Here is a 14,598-nt window from a genome sequence, read left to right as displayed (position 1 = left end):
CCTGTTTTCCTGGCACAGGAGTGGGTATCACAAGGGTTCAGATGCTGGGGTCTTGGTCTTTCAATCTGGCCTAGCTACTGGCAGCCAGGGTTGTGATCCTGCCAGCACTCATGTGAATGTGGCAGAATGAGGGTGGAGCCTCAAGACAGAGGGAGTCTGTTTCCATTGGTTCCTAGGGCAGGATGCACTCTAGCAGTGAGTTCAGGATCAAGATGGTGCTGTGCCATAGCTGCTTAGGTAGGGAGGGTAGGGGTTTCTCTCTCTGGCTTCTATTATGAGACCATGCAGCTGCACAAACTCCCAGCTACTCTCTAAACTGGGTTTGAAGCCTGTGAGGACTGGGGGGCTCTCTTGTGGCAGGGATTGCTGGCAACTGTGGTGGCAGTGAGAACAGCTGGGGTTTTTCCAGCTTACCTTCTCTCCAACTAACTCTGAGCCGGTCCCTGCCAGGAGATATCACGGCAGAGGTAGGAGGCCTTGCACTGCTCTCTATGGTGCCGTCCTAGTCTTCCCTGCTTCACAAGGATTTTGTCATTCCCCTGATGCTCTGCAGCGTGTTTCTTCGTCGTTCCAACCAAAATGTAGTTGTTTATTTGTTGTTATGGTCGCTTTTTGTGGCAGAGGATGAGCACCAGACAACTCTAGTTGGTCATCATACTCTGCACTCTTGAAACTTTCTAGTCAGGTATTTTATGGGATGTTCCTCAATTAGGATTTTGCTAATGATTGGACTTGGGCTGTGGGTTTTTTGGGAGAGGACCACAGAGGTGAAATGCCATTTTCACAGCATCATACTGGCGATGCATACTGTCAACATGCCTTATCATTGTTAATGATGACCCAACTATATTTTTACATCTCATTCTCATTTGAGATCCTGAGATGTTAATTCTTATCAAATAAAAAGCATAAGATAGCATCACCAAAGAAAAGAAATATGAACAATAAGAACAAATACAGGAATAACTGCTCAAATCAGACCAAATCAGAAACAGATTATTTCTATTTAGTCAATTTATATGCAATTGCTTGAAGATAGAAGTTATAAATAACTCTGAATTTGTCTTTCCTTACCACTATGGTCTGCTTTTGGAAAATATTTTAGTTCTACTATTCTACTTTCATTGATGCCATGACTATCAAGAGAAGCCTCTGACCTGAGGATACAGGGTGGGGGGATTGTTGCTACCAGCTTATTCAGGGTTGTGTAGGAAAGTATGAACTAGACTGTTTCCACATATAAGTATATCTAAACTACATGTGAATTCCTTCAGTAGGACAATGCCCTGTATTGTCTGAAAGAACTGCTTCAAACACCCTCTGCTTAAAGACAACAAACACATTAACAAATATTTCATCTAGTGCCAAATGCTTTGCACTGTAAGCTACAAGAGAGTGCACTGCAAAGTCCCCAAAGATACCCAAAACAACCTTCCCTAAAGCAATATCCTGACTCAGTTCTTCCCAGATATTAATCTTTAAATGACATTAGGTACACAAAATCTCTCTATGTTTTGTCCACTGTCACCCATGGCATTCTCTAATACATGACAAGGAAAGCAAAAGCACAAAAACTAAAGAATAATGATATTCGGTTACTCTAAATTCTGCTCAAGGAATACATTCAACCTCTGTGACATTTTCTTCGTTGATCCCTACGCTTTTGTCTTGATACAGCATAATGCCTAAATTTTAAAAATAAATGAAATGAAAAAAAGAACACAGTATTGTATTTAAATAAGTTTCAGCTGTAAGCACCTCTCCTCTCTCCCTTCTCCCACAGAAAGTTTCAAAAGTTTAAACAGTAAAAATATGGCTAGAATATAATAGTAAATGCCGTTTTAACCTTTAATCTTTGGATGGAAGTATGGAAAAAGTTGTAACTCTTGCCTAAAAATATATAAAACTACATGTTTTACCAAGAAAAAATTCATTAGTCTTTTGAAATATGTAAAAACACATAAGTCCTTTGAGAACTTTGTCTCTAAAATTACTGTACTTACATTGTTTAGTTTATATAGATCTAAATATTAAAGCTATCTCTATTTTATCAGCAAACACTGTTGCAGGAAGTACACCACAAATGTTGATTCTAACTGTATTAGTATGACAATGATGAGGTCCTAGGCAAGGAACCAAAGGCCAAACACCCACCCCCCACCCCCAGAAGCAGACAAGACAGCACACCCAGGGTCCCAGGCAAGGAGCCACGGGCTGCAGCCCCCTCTACCCAGAAGCAGGCAAGACTGCATGCCCAGGGTCCTAGGCAAGGAGCTGAAGGCCATAGCTCCCTCCACCCAGAAGCAGGCAAGAAAGCACACCTGGGGTCCTAGGCAAGGAGCCATGGGCCGCAGCCCTCTCTGCCCCAAATCAGGCACAACAGCATGCCTGGGGTCCTACGCAAGGAGCAGAGGGTAGTACCCTGCACCCATGCTGAAAACACCACTCCACGTGGGTGGCCCACCACAGCCACCACCACAGCCATGACTGCTGCAAAAGCAGCTTGACACCACAGCAGCAGCCACATCCACTATGCAGATGGCCCACCCGACGCTAAACTGCATTGACACAAGGAAAGTCACCAGTGGAGACTAGAAAAAGAAGATGATATCTCTCCCCTTCAAGCCCACTCCAGAGTAATTAGAAGAAGCAACTGCTCTACCAGATGACTAGACATCAACGTAGAGATACTAGAAATATTAAAACCCGAGAAAATATGACATCAATGAAAGAATACAGTACTTCTCAAATACCAGATCCTATAGAACAGGAAACCCTTGAAATAACTGAAAATGAATTATGAGTAACAATCTTATGGAGACTCACTGAGATACGAGAAGACTCAGACAACATAATGAAACAAGAAAAAAAATCTAGAATTTGAAGGAGAAAATCTACAAAGAGATTAACACCTTAAAAAAGAATGTATCAGAACTCATGGAACTGAAAGATTCACTCAGCAAAATAAAAAACACAACCTAGAGCTTAAGCAGCAGGCTAGCACAAGCAGAAAAAAGAATCCCTGATCTTGAAGATAGTCTTTTCAAGATAACCCAGGTGGACAAAAAAAAGGAAAAAAGAATTTTAAAAAATGAAGAAAATCGGGGCCGGCCCGGTGGCGCACGGGATAGTGCGCCGCTTGGGAAGCGCGGCGGCGCTCCCGCCCGAGGGTTCGGATCCCACATACAGACCGGTTCCCACTCACTGGCTGAGTGAGGCGCGGGGGCAACACCAAGGGTTGCGATCCCGTTGCCGGTCCCCGGTCCGGTACGGGTGCAACACTGGGGGTTGCGATCCGTTGCCGGACACGGAAAAAGACAAAAAAAAGACAAAAAAAAAAAATGAAGAAAATCTAAGAGAGCTAGCAGACAACTTTAAGCACACAAACATTCAAATCATAGGCGTTCCAGAAAAGGGAGGAAAAAGGAAAAGGCATGGAAAACCATTTCGATGAAACAACAGAAAACTTCCCAGGTATAGGGACAGACACGGAGGCTTCAGATCCAGGAAGCTCAAAAATCCCCAAACAGATTCAACCCAAGAAGATCCTCTCCAAGACACATTATAGTCAAACTGGCAAAGCTTAAAGGCAGAGAATCTTAGAAGAAGCAAGAGAAAAGTGTCAAGTCACCTATAAGGGAGCCTCCATCAGACTAACAGCAGACTTCTCAACAGAAACTCTACGGGCCAGGAGAAAATGGGATGACATATTTAAATTTCTAAAAGAAAAAAACTTATAGCCAAGAATCCTATATCCAGCAAGGTTGTTCTTCAGAAATAAGGGAAAAGTAGTGTATTTTCCAGACAAACAAAAGCTGTGGAAGTTCACCACCACACAACCAGCCCTACAAGAAATCTTCAAGGGAATCCTGCATCTGGAATCTGTAAAACAATAATCACTACCACAAATACACAAGAAATAACAAAACGCACTGGTAGAACAAAAATGAAACAAGAAAGAGAAAGAAAGTAAATCTTACCACCACAAAAAGCTATAGTGACAATTTAATGATGCCCCTACTTTATTTCTGGTTTTAGTAATTTCAATCTTCTCTCTTCTTTCTTGGTCAGTCTAGATAAAGGTTTGCAAATTTTGTTGATCTTCTTAAAGAATCAACTTTTGGTTTTGTTGATTTTCTCTATTGTTTTTTAATTCCCCATTCCATATCTTTCTGTTATAATCTTTGTTATTTCCTACTTATATTTTGGCTTTGTTATTTCCTACTTAGCTTTTGGCTTAGTTTGCTCTACTCTCTATTTTCTAAGGTAGAAGTTTACATCATTTATTTGAGATTTTTCTTATTTCTAATATAGGTGTTTACAAGCATACATACTGCATGAGCCCTTCATCCTATTAAAAGAAAAAGTTTTAACACATATTAACATCTAGTCCTCCCCAAAGGGAAGTTGCTATAATGGGAAAAGCTGCATTTGGGATTAATACTAATTCTCTGTCAAAACCTGAAGCTACCATTTTCTACCTAAACAAACTTGATGAAATGAACTTTTCTTAACATATAACATGCTCAGATTTGTTTGTTTGTTTGCTCTGGTTTTGTTTTTGTTTTGGGGGAAGAAATTAGGAAGCCGACCAATATTTAGAGTGATAAAAGTTCTATGATTAATTATAGAAAGCAAATGAAAGCCAGACTAACATAAACTGCAAATATAGGACATGATCCTCTGTATATAAAAGAAAAGCTGAATTTGAAGTTTAGCAAAGAGAGCTGCATTCCTTGGCTCTTAGAGGTTAAAAATAAATGTGTCGAGGACTGGCCAGTTAGCTCAGTTGGTTAGAGCATGGTGCTGATAACACCAACATCCAGAGTCCAATCCTGTATCAGTCGCCACCAAAAAAAAGTGTGTGAGTTAAAAAATAAACTGAGTCAATGTCAAATGTTTCTAATCACTTCAATGGAGATGAACAATAAATAACAGCGTCTCTTCTAACTGTTATCTCAAAAGTACCCCTTATTTTAGTTGAAAAAGGAAACAATTATTAGTACTTTTCCTATTTATTCCAGAGTTAACCTCTTTCCAATAATGACTAAGGTAAAAGAGGAAAAAAATTCTTCCTTTTCTTGACACATGTATGTTATATGTAAATTACAGTAGCATGTTTTTCTACTCAAAATTGTCATCTTATTAATCATGTAGATAGACTGGTACCAACCCAAGTCCATGTACTATACTAATTCCCTGCAGATCCAATAAAATACAGAAGAGGAAGAAGAATGTCAATTCAAACACTGTGGCTATTTACAGGGCACTTTTCAGAAATAGCATGAAAAATACTATTGAAAGATACTAATAGCTTTTCCTTTCAAATCTTAAAAACTGAATATGCAGAGCAGTTTTAACAATCTACCTATTGCAATACCAGTTCCAATTACTAATCACAAAGATATAAACAGAGAAATGAGAAAGAAACTTTGACAGCATTTAGGTAGAACTCAGTGGTAGGAATGAGGATGTATGTCAGAGTGGGCCACAAAACTCAGACACATGCACCGTACCTTCTTCTGAAGAACATTAACCTTGCGCTCCTTCACATCCAGCATGTCCTTGAGGTCATGTATTTCTCCAGCTTGTGTCCCCTTCTCCTCAGCCATATCCTGGATTTGTTTCGTCTTTTTGTTCAACATGGTTTCCTTCTCTTCCAAACGCAACCGGAGAGCATCCACCTAAGAACATAAGATTTGTGTAAATGATTAATTGAAAAGAAAGGAATGTAATTCCTTTCAAGTAGATGTGTTATAAAGAGGTTGAGTTTTGCCACTTGAATAAAAGTAGTATAATCTACAACTATGTTTCTCAAACTTTATGTGCATCAGAATCACCTGGAAGGTTAAAACAAACTGTCAGGCCCAGCCACCAGAGTTTCTGATTCAGCAGAGTTAGGGCACAGAATTAGTATTTCTAACAAGTTCCCAAGTGATGCTACACTGCTTTAGAAAATCTAAAATTAGAAAGAAAACCAAAAGCATCACCAAGTATAACACTTGTGTCAGATAATACAATCTAGCCATAGGCTATGATGCTTTTAGGACAACCCCATAATACACTTAGATACCCATACAAGGCAAAAGCAATGGTCTGCTTTCAGATGCCAAGGCCAATCAGCTAGTCTGGTATCTAGTTACCTTTATCCTTGAAGTTTAACAATTTTCATTACATATAACTTTAAAATAACAACAAACTGAATAACAGTATTTATTTAAAAACTCATTCACAGGGCCGGCCCGGTGGCGCACTGGATAGTGCGCCGCTTGGGAAGCGCGGCGGCGCTCCCGCCCGAGGGTTCGGATCCCACATACAGACCGGTTCCCGCTCACTGGCTGAGCGAGGCGCGGGGGCAACACCGAGGTTTGCGATCCCGTTGGCGGTCCCCGGTCCGGTGCGGGGGCAACACTGAGGGTTGCGATCCGTTGCCGGACACGGAAAAAGACAAAAGACAAAAAAAAAAAAAAAAAAAAAACTCATTCACAGCAAATTTCACTAAGCTTTTAGCACCCCATGCACATTCACACACCAAAATTTTTTTTTCCTTTTCCATCAGGGATTAATAATTGAATAAATAGTTACACATTTGATTATAGTACAACAGAGAGGTGGATTTCTTTCATCTACAACAATGCTGTTCAACAAAAATATAAGGTGAGTCATGTCTGCAAGCCACATATGGAACTTTCCAGCAGCCACATTAAAAAGTAAAAAATAAACAGGTAAAATTAATTTTAGTAGCATATTTTATTTAATGTAATATAGCTACAATATTATCACTTCAAACATGTAATCCACAGAAACACCATTAATGACCTATTTCCTACTAAGTTTTCGAAGTTCAATGTATATTTCATATTGACATCACATCTCAATTTTGGCTAGCCACATTCTAAGAGCTTAATAGCCACAAATGGTTGGTGGCTACCACACTGGACAGCACAAATCTAAGAAATCAAGTATGTGTCTATAAAACACCTCTTATCTTTAACTTGTCTTATATTATTTTTCATGTCTGTGGATTTGCACACAAAGGAAAAATACATGGTATGGGAAATGACTCATTTACAGTACATCAAAATCCTCATGAAAGAGCTGACATTGTACAAGCTGAGAAGCAGTACTAGGTGTATGGTGGTACTAACTGCTTAATAAGTATTATGGAGACTACTACAGCTAAATTATTACTTCTGAATTATACTGGAAAGGAAAAACATGTAGACAAACCATATTTCACTCTGCTAAACAACATTTCTACCAACCACTTCTGTGCCACCAGTCCTACCAAGCCAGAAATTGAGGAAGCAATCTTTTTACGTCCCATTTATACTTCACCATGAGGCCTACAATGCCCCGCCAACCCAACAAATACTCTTTCACTTCTAATTTACCTCTATTCTACTTTAATAAATGATATATAGTTAACCTTATTATAGTCTGGAAAGATCCACCTAAAAACTTTCAGCCTTTCTGAATCTGAAACACTATTTATTCTTTTCTTCCTCCTACACCTACTAAATCTACTCTTTTTGCCCATAGCACAACCTTTGATCTATCACCACTACCTTCTTCATCATTTATCTCTATTCTGGTTTCACTTGGTTTTCCCCCAGCCTAAGCAATTATTTTAAACATGGCCTCACCTCATCTCCTTTAAAAAAAAAAAAAAAAATCATACCTGTTTACTTCTTTACTTTTGCATTAAACTGTTTGCTTCATTCTACCCCAGACTTCTGAAACTTTCTGCATGTGGTCATGTCTATGCTTGTCAATCATATACACAATACATTAAAAATCCTCATAATTCTATCCTCAGGAATGGTATCTTCTTCCCTTTGCATTCTTCCTGTGGAAAAATTTCACACTCTCCCATGGCAACTTGGGAAACTAGGACTTAAAGAAAGTAGCAGGCCCAAGACCTCACAGTTCCAACTTAAGTGACAGAGCAGGTATTTAAGATTAAGTAGTCTGTCTCCAGATCCTACACCCTTAACCATTAATTCTGTAACACACTCCTCCCCCACCATCCACAGCACGGCAGCAACGCCCTCCACCACCTGACGGTCCCTATCTACCACGACTGCCTTGTCTTTGCCATATACCTCTTCTCCCCATCTCCAGAGACTCTATTCTAGCACCACAGCCATTTTCTAAATATACCATGCTTTCTCATATTCCTTGTTCACATTTTGTCCTTTACTTGTAATATCCTTAACTCCTTCCACTTAAAAAATTTTGCCTACTGGACACATCTTTCAAAGCCCTCTTCCTACTCTACCAATTTAATAAATATTTTCCAAACCCCCAATAGATAACTACTATCTCCTTCCTCTATTCTCATAGTGCTTTATTATAGAACTTACCATTTTTTCTTATCATATATCTATATTATCATATTTGTGTATTTCTTAAGGAAAAAACCATATTCTGCTCACATTTTTATCCTGAGTAATTTCATCTCAATTAAAACTAAAAACATTTAACACTGCAAATTAAAGTAGCTAATATCCCTTTTTTAAAGATGATAAAACTGGGACTCAGTGTAAATAATTTATACCCTATTACAGAACTAGCAAGTAAAAGGACTGGAATTCAAAGGCTAGATATGACTCCAAAGATTTTGATCTTTTATCATGCTAAAGAATACCAACATAAAAGAAACAGAGGTGATACATAAGAAGAGAGAGCTTTCCTCTGAACAATATGTCAAAAGAGTCAGGAAGGTTTCTGAAAGAAGTAATATCTGAATTGTTTCTTGAATGATGAATAGGACATCACTAGATACAAAAGGGAAGGGAGAGAAAGGCACAGAAATTCTAGGAAGAGGAAATAGAATATTTTAAAAATACAGAAACACGAAACAGCATGTTATGATTGTAAGTTAATTTGGTATTGCTTATTATATAGTAAAAGAAGAAAGGCAAGAGATAAGCCTGAAAAGATAGTAGATCATAAAGACCTTGACTGTCAAAATAAGGTGCTTGAATTTTACCCTTCTTGCAAACGGAAGTCAGTGAAGGTTTTTAAGCAGGGGAAAGTCATAGTCGTATTTGTTTCAGAAAGATTACATTGGGCTGGTCAATGGGGACACAAAGATACCATCTTTTGCAGAAGTTACAATTTAATGGAGAAGGTAGTTGCATAAACAGATCACATAAATATATTACAGGAAGTGCTGAAACAGAGGTAGAGAGTGTTTTCTTACAGTATAGAAAAGAAGCACATAACTCAACCAATTCAGACATTACTTCTTTCAGAAACCTTTCCTGACTCTTTTGACATATTGTCCCCAACAGTAAGAAGCTTGAACGAAGTAGGAAAGGATGAGAAGTTGGCTGGCAAGGAAGATACGGAAGAACGCTTTGAGCAGAGATACCACAAATAATGAAGATTAGAAAGGATGTTAACTTCTCAGACAGCTATAAATGGAGAATTCCTATAGTACAGACCAGGTGGGAAGTTATGTGAGGTGAGGACAAGGTCCTAGTCATGGAAAGTTATTAGTGTCATGTCTAGGAGCTTGAATTTTGTTGACTGGATATAAGATAAAAGAGGAATAGTCAAAGGTGAGTTCCCAGGTTTTTGATAAAGACTGGATGAATTTTAGCTTTTGAAATGGAGCAAGAACCTCATTTTTGATGTGTTATTTCTGACATGAAATGTAACTTAAAAGCCTCCCTGATAATACCTGAAATACCTCATAATGACCTGAAAATACCTGATAATAAAATTCCTGACAGTGACCTGAAAAGATACCATTTGGTAGGATAGAAATCCTGAAAAAACACAACTATTTTAGTTTCTTAGGGCTGCCACACAAAGTACCACAAACTGAGCAACTTAAACATACAGAAATATTTCCTCTCACAGTTCTGGAGGATAGAGTCTGAAACGAAAGGTGTCAGCAGGGCTGTGCACCCTCTGCGGGCTCTACAGAAGAGTCCTTCCCTGCCTCTTCCTACCTTCTGGTGGCTCCTGGGAATCTTTGGCTTGTAGATGTATCATTCCAATCTCTGCCTCCATCTTCACGTCAACTTCTTCCCTGTGTCTTTGTGTGTCTTCTCCTCTTCTATGAGGACTCCAGTCATTGGATTTAGAGTCCACCCAATCCAGTATGATCTCATTTCGATTAATTACATCTGAATGTTCTCAATGTTCCCTTACAGCACCCATTCTCAAACTCTTTGGTCTCAGGAATCACTGACACTCTTAAAAATTATTGTGAGCCCTGAAGAGTTTTTGTTTATGTGAGTTACATCTATCAATATTCATTATATTCAAAATTAGAACTAAGCAGTTTTTAAAATATTTATTAATTTAAAATAAGTCCATTATGTTAATGAAAATAACATTTTTATTTTTAAAAAAGCTATATTTTCCCCAAATAGTAAGAACAATGTGGTTGTTTTAAATTTGCAAATCTTCTTAATATCTGGCTTACAAGTTGCGGGGAGGTGGTTAAACTCAGACTAATGAAGTTTTGGTACCACCTAACAAAGCTTAAAAGATCCAAAATTTACCAAATTATACATTTTATATATGTGCAGTTTATGTCAATAAAGCTGTTTTTTAAGAAACACAAAATTAGAAAGCATGATACTGATATAGGAATAAAGCAATAGACCACTGCAACAAAAATGGGAGCCCAGGTACAGACCCACACACATGGCTGCTGCTACGGTTTGAACGTATCTCCTCCAAAACTCAGGTATTGCCAGTATGATAGTATTAAGAGGTAAGGCCATGAAGAGTTGATTAGGCCATGAGAGCTCCTCCCCTCGTGAATGGGATTAAGGCCCTTATAAAAGAGGCTTAATGAAGCATTGTGTTCTCTTGTCCTTCCACTCACTGTCCTCCTAAGGACACAGTGTCCCTCCCCTCTGGAGGATACAGCAACAATGCACCATCTTGGAAGCAGAGAGCAGCCCTCACCAGACACCAAACCTACCAGTGCCTCTATCTTGTACTTCCCAACCTCCAAAACTGCGAGAAAATAAAATTTTGTTCTTTATAAATTACCTAGTCTACAGTATTTTGTTATAGCAGCACACATGGACTAAGACAAATATCAACATATATATAAAACAGAAGTGACCCTGTAATCAGTGAGAAAAGAATACAGTTTTCATTAAATTACTTTTAGACAACTGGTTGCCATATTGGAGAAGGGGTGAAAGATTCCTAACTCATATCATACACAGAAAAGAATTTTGGGGGAATTAAAGATCTAGGTATGAGAAGCAAATCTTTAAAACTTTTAGAAGGAAATAAAGGAAAATACTTTTAAGGCATTGAGACATGGAAGAATATTTTTTTAGACACACAAGGATACATCATAAAGTAAAAAATACTGGTAAATCAAACTATGTTAAACTTTACAACTTCTGCACATCATGATGTCATTTTAAACCATTTTATTATTTTATCTGTATTTTTACATACCTGAAATATTTCTTAATAAGAATATACTAAGGTAAGTGGGGGCATACTAATATGAGCCTTCAAAATGTGAATATTTTATGAATTGGCCAAAAGTACACAAAATACAATGTTGGACTTTCAAAATTTATGACCATTTACAATTACTCCAAAAAATTAAACACATAGGTGTAAATCTAACAAAACATGTACAGAATCTGTATGCTGAAAACTACAAAATGCTAGTGAAAGAAATCAAAGAGGATCTAAATGAGTCCTTCCCTTGAATTTCTATATGAAATGTAAAGTAAGAGTATGTGTCAAGATGGTCAGCCTACTTAATATTTTCCTCAGGAATAAAGAAAAAGAAAAGCTTATTTATCTGTGACCTAAAAATGTGTTTTACTTACAAACAGGAGAACTACAATAAGTCAAGCCTAGTGAATCCAAGAGATGTTACACTAAAGTTTTCCAGTTTGGGTACCTGGATTCAACACTAGAGACCAAGGGCCAGCCCGGTGGCGCACTGGAGAGTGCGGCGCTCCCGCCGAGGGTTCGGATCCCATGTGGAGACCGGTTCCCGCTCACTGGCTGAGCGCAGTGCGGACGCAACACCGAGGGTTGTGATCCTGTTGCCGGTCCCCGGTACGGGCGCGACACCGAGGGTTGCGATCCCGTTACCGGTCGGTAAAAAAGACAAAAAAAGGAAAAACAAACAAACAAACAAAAAAAACACTAGAGACCAAAAGGCAAGAATTAAAATCCAACGCAAAACAAACATGAATCATATGGCCACCACTGAGTAATGATACTTTCTAAGGTTCAAGACAGCAAAAGTCTTTAAATTTCCCTCTGCTATCCCTCATTAAAAATCAGAAACACTTCAACATGCAAAGAAAAAAGTTCCGAAAAAGAAACATCAGAACAGACTAATTATTGATTCAGTGTGAGAAAAGGACTGCCACCACAGAGCAAAGACCTCTGTGGAATATGAAATTCAACAACCAGGCTGCTCAAGATGCCAAAAGAACCCATTGACCCTTATCCACTTGGCATTCAGGCACAGCTCAAGGCAGCCTGAATCACTATTAATCCTATTTGGCAGTATCAGATTTGGCTCCTATTAGCTGAATCCATTATAGGGCATCAGTCACGATGAGTAAAGAGGGTGCTTACTGAATCGATTGACCCTTCTGCAAGTTAAGGAGATCAAAGTCTTATAAAAGTATACGTGTCATAAATTTTAAAAATACATAAATCATATACTCAATTACTTGTATCTGACTTCTACATACTAATCTGTATTTTGTATACTACATATATTCCTCCTCAATGTCTAATAACCACAAGCAAAAAACAAAGCAACTCATCTAAAAAACATTGTTTTACCCAATATCCCCTAAATATACTATTAAATTCTTACTATAAAGGCAAAAAGTCCAGATATTTAAACATGTAAAGAAGTCCTAACTTCCTAATTTACTTGTCTCCCACTTCTTCTAAGCATTAATTTTGGAAAAATGAAAGGCTTTCCAAATTGTGGGCCAGGGATCATAATAGAGTAGGAAAACATCCCTAATCACTTCTAAATGTTTCTCATTCTGATCACACCAATATCTCACAGGACAGTATTTGTGAGACCCCATATTGCTGCTTCTTTACAAAAGGTACCTAGATGCCCAAGGTGCACTTTTACATTAGATCCCTGACTCAGTTAAGTGACCTGGAAACGTGCCAGTGCTAACCAGTCATAAATACCTGCATGCCATTCTGAGGGAATGTCAAGTATGAGACCCACAGGACCTGGTGAACCGAAAAAGGTAAAGAATGAGAACTCGTGTTGAAAACACATACTTCGGTGTAAGGGTGGCTGGAACATAGGCTTTGATATCAAAAACATTTCATATTATGAATATTAGAAACAGAAATCGCCCAAGTCCATACCCCTAATTTCAAAATGATCTTTTCTTTACTAAGGATTCAATTCAAATCACCTGTGTATACTTTTTCCTGGTCCACTTTTTCATGAAATGCAGAATTTAAATGTGCTGGTCTAGAGATCTGAGATAAAAAAAACCACAAAAACCACTTTGCTACTACTAGATTAATTGCTCTGAATTCTGCACTGATCTTTGGGTTTAAAGTGAACTAAATTTGTAGTATAGTTTTGTGTGAGGTCCATATTTTGCAAACCACAAAAAACATAATCAGGAAAAACCCTCAACCACTAGCAGGACACAGAGTCATCACCCTAACACCACTCCTGGCAGCAGGAATAATACTTTGTTTATTCACATCAGCTGAGCTGGAGTAACAACATCCACTTAGCTTACCAGGCCTCAAGGTTTGTGGCAACCAGGTTATGCCAACTTCAGTAAAAAGAGAGGGTTTTTTTCTACAAGGTTTTCTCTACCAATGAAAATGAACAGAAAAAAATGGCTACCCTTAACTGTCCTTTGTTTTACATCAGTAAATAGATCTATCTAAATGCATGTTAGTAGTAATAATTAATTGTGTGGAAAAATGGCTTGTTTCCCACCACTCTTCTCTTGGCTTTGCCAGCAAGACACTCTCCCTTCCTAACGCTCTATTTACACCTTCGCATAGCACTGTACACAACTTCCTCTGCAAAAACCAATTCAATCCTAAGGCTTCAACTACCACCTCCATTACAACAACAGCTTCCAAAATCTTAGCACCAACCACTTCTAAAAACCAGAGATTATAACAATATTTTCTATTTAAACCAGATCTTCTATTGATTAATTAGTTTAGAAAGAGATTTTTATTTCTTTTAGGACTTTATCTTTTAATGGACTTTTAAAAAGCAACTAATGCAGTCAAACATTAATGAATATTAAATCTAAGCAGTAAGTATCTATCATATTATTTTCTGCATTTTTCCTGTATTCTATAGTATTTCATACATTTTTTAAAAGTTAAATAACCTGGGCCGGCCCGGTGGTGCACTGCTACAGTGTGCCGCTTGGGAGCGCGGTGGCACTCCCACCGAGGGTTCGGATCCCACATACAGACTGGTTCCTGCTCACTGGCTGAGCGAGGTGTGGGAGCAACACCGAGGGTTGCGATCCCGTTGCCAGACACGAAAAAAGACAAAAAAAAAAAAAAAAAAAAAATTAAAAAACCTAATTCAAACTCCTAATTTTAAAGCTGAGG

General features: G+C 38.2%; 1 protein-coding gene across 1 annotated transcript in view; it reads right to left on the bottom strand.

The window, feature by feature from the left end:
* The window catches only part of LOC103598565 (ELKS/Rab6-interacting/CAST family member 1-like), a gene marked incomplete at its 3' end in the record, with an annotated part of 256,924 nt that extends 251,241 nt beyond the window's left edge, over positions 1–5,683 (bottom strand). Inside the window, exon 1 of the mRNA XM_008582571.1 lies at positions 5,517–5,683. Coding sequence (XP_008580793.1) covers positions 5,517–5,645 — 129 coding nt within the window. The remainder of the gene's footprint in view (positions 1–5,516) is intronic.
* Positions 5,684–14,598: the final 8,915 nt, after the last annotated feature.

This window comes from Galeopterus variegatus, unplaced genomic scaffold, assembly GCF_000696425.1.
Source record: "Galeopterus variegatus unplaced genomic scaffold, G_variegatus-3.0.2 Scaffold2670, whole genome shotgun sequence".
NCBI lineage: Eukaryota > Metazoa > Chordata > Mammalia > Dermoptera > Cynocephalidae > Galeopterus > Galeopterus variegatus.
The sequence above is the reverse complement of the archived record's forward strand: the minus strand, read 5'-3'. Positions and strand labels throughout refer to the sequence as shown.